This window comes from Propithecus coquereli, unplaced genomic scaffold (assembly GCF_000956105.1).
Source record: "Propithecus coquereli isolate 6110/MARCELLA unplaced genomic scaffold, Pcoq_1.0 Scaffold306, whole genome shotgun sequence".
NCBI lineage: Eukaryota > Metazoa > Chordata > Mammalia > Primates > Indriidae > Propithecus > Propithecus coquereli.
Window position 1 is genome coordinate 898,459 of NW_012148686.1, and position 3,068 is coordinate 901,526.

The 3,068-nt window shown below is 38.5% G+C and overlaps 1 protein-coding gene across 1 annotated transcript in view; it reads right to left on the minus strand.

Annotated features, from left to right (window-relative positions):
- LOC105814782 (phospholipid-transporting ATPase IB) overlaps positions 1 to 3,068 on the minus strand; it is a 478,735-nt gene that overhangs the window by 364,302 nt on the left and 111,365 nt on the right. The window contains exon 23 of the mRNA XM_012649872.1: positions 2,440 to 2,504. Coding sequence (XP_012505326.1) covers positions 2,440 to 2,504 — 65 coding nt within the window. The remainder of the gene's footprint in view (positions 1 to 2,439; positions 2,505 to 3,068) is intronic.

Below are 3,068 nucleotides of genomic sequence, written 5' to 3' on the forward strand. Positions count from 1 at the left end.
CTGAAATAAAAAAAAAAGAAAAAAAAACAAACATGATTAAAAAATGGGCAAAAGATTGAACAGATATTTCTTCAAAGAAGATATGCAAATGACCAATAAACACGTAGAAAGATGTTCAATGTCACTATTCAATAGGAAAATGCAAATCAAAACCCCAATGAGATATTACTCTCAAACGCATCAGGATGGCAACTATTAAAAACAAAACCAAAAACCAAAAAAAAACCCACAAAAACAAGTGTAGGCAGGCATGTAGAGGAATTAGAAATCTTGTCCACCATTGGTAGAAGCGTAAAATTGTGCAGCTGCTGAGGAAAATAGTTTGGCAGTTCCTCAAAAAGTGAAGCATAAAATTACCATATGACCTAGCAATTCTACTTCTGGGTATATATGCCCCAATAATTAAAAGCAGGGTCCTGTTCATAACAGCACTATTCACAACAGCCAAAAGTTAGAAGTGTCCACTGACAGACAAACAGATCAACAAAATGTGGTATACCCATGCAATGGAATATTACTCAGCCCCCAAAAGGAACGACATTCTGACACACAATACAACACGGATGAACCTTGAAGACATCATGCTAAGTGGAATAAGACATTCCTAAAACTTTGCATTTGTATACTGTATCATTCCACTCATACGAAGTACTCAGAGTTGTCAAATTCATAGAGAGAGGAAGTAGCATGGCAGCCAGGGGCTGGAGGGAGGAGGAGATGGGGAGTTGCTGTTTAAGGGGGACAGAGGTTTACTTGGGGAAGACGAACAGTTCTGTGGGTAGATGGTGGTGATGGTTGCACAACAATACGAATGCACTTAACACAACTGACCTGTACACTTAAAAGGTGTATTTCACCACAGTTTACACACACACACACACACACACACAATTTCCAGTGAGGAAAAGTTCTATAGAGAAAAATAAAGACAAGCCCAGGAGGGAGTGCTGGGGAGCCTGGAACAAACACTTGAGTAGAGGGGAGGTTTCCTCATCCCTCCAGGGCACGTGAGAAGCAGAGTCCAGGAGATGAGGCGTGACCTGGGGTGCTCGGCTTCTTGCAGGCAAACACATGAGAAAGGAGAAGAGGCACATTGGTGAATCCTGGAGCGCTCACACAGGCACAGGGTGGGATGCTGCCAGTGGTGCCCTGGACACTCACAGAACTGTGAGCTAAAGGGTCTTGGTGTTCACAGTGGGATTTATGGCCTCCCCAGTTTGCAAGTATAATAGCCTCTGCACTGTACCTCCTCCCTTAAAATATGCAACCAGCCTTGTCATCTGCTCCTAGCATTGGCATTTAAATCTCCTGCCTGGAAGGGTGGCTATGGGTGCCTGTCCGTCAGGAGGCCCTTGTTAAATGTCCTGACAAATGGAGTCTCATTCTTCAGCTCATAATTTCACATCAAGCCACTGCACAGGTGACACAAATAAGCTCCCCCTTACCCTGGTCTTATCAGTGGCTTTAGGCCATGATGGGGTGAGTGCATGTCTATAAAATACTCAGAGAACCATGTTGCTCAATTCTCCAAGAAATGGTGGCACTGGGATGTTGGAGAATTAAGGGCATATGTATTCTATTAATATATAAATGTAAACAACTCTTTAACACTTGACTATTAGCTTTATTTTAAGGTCTGTTCTAGAAAGAAAATCCTACAAGTCTCCTTAGTAACCTAGAGTTAACCATCACCACTCAATGTAAATTATAATAGATCCCATTCATACCTCCTATTTAATGAGTAAAGCCAAACCAGATTAAAACTATCCTATTTTAAATGCACAATTCTAGGAGAGTAAAATAAAGTATTATCATAGGGCAACAGTCTAAGCTTGCTATTTTGATGTTTAAAGATACGGCTTTCCGACATTCGTTCATGAACACAAACAGAAAATAAACACAGAGTCATTTTACAATTGTTCTTAGCAAAACATGAACTCTGATTATCGATCATAGCATAAACAAACAAGGAGTTCAATATGAGAACCATTTCTTTTATACTCTTAAAATGGAAATATACCATATATACAGGAAAGGGCACACATCTTAGGTACTCAGTTCAATGAATTTTTAGAATAAACGCAATTGAGTCAGCCCTACCCAGATCAAGCTATGAAACATTACCAGCCCCCAGAAACCTCCCCACGCCTCCTGCCCCATTAAAACCCTTCCAAAGGTAACCACTGTTGTCACTGCTGTCACCATCGATTTTTCCTTGTTTTTGAACTTTGTGTAAAAGAAACAATGCACTAAAAAAATAAATAAATAAAATAATGGTAAGGCTTTCTGACATTCGTTCATAAATACAAACAGAAAAGAAACACAGAGTCATTTTACAATTGTTCTTAGCGAAACATGAACTCTGATTATCAATCATAGTATAAACAAATAAAGAGTTCAATATAATGATATCAAATGCAACTTTTGAAAACTACTTACATCCAAAGAATCCTCCTTCAGTAGGATAAGGGCCATGTTCTGTGATACCAATCGGCAGGAATACCCTAAAGTATGGGAAGAGACAACACACACGACTTTATCATTCCTCCTGTGAGCTCAGTTTTCAAGTGTTATTTAAGTTCAACCTCCCTTCTTATAGCTATTGTACCTTATTACCCACTGGTTCATAGAGAGGAACAGGGGTAGGAAGAGAAATGTTAAATTCATTTTGATTCCTGCAGACAGCTTGAATAGAACTGCTTGGGAATGTCTTTATAACTAAAGGTTGAAATAAATAGTTGTTAATTTTCTATGGATTCTTCTTTATCCTTGTTATCCTTTCATAACATTAGGATAAGCCTTAGATTATCTAAAGTAACATCAAACACTTAGGAAGACAAATGGAACCTAATTATGCTCCTAAACCAGCATAAATGTGCCTACTGGAATACCAAGATCCCTCCTTTTCTTGTAAAAATGTCTATTGTACATTGACAGAGTCACTTTTCCTGCCAAAAATTCAAAGTAATGGCCATTTCAAAAATTAAACCTAAGAGGTTTTTTGTTCCTTTTTAAAAGGTTTGTTAGGAACAAAAGTATTCCTAATTCTTATCAATAATTTCTATCTA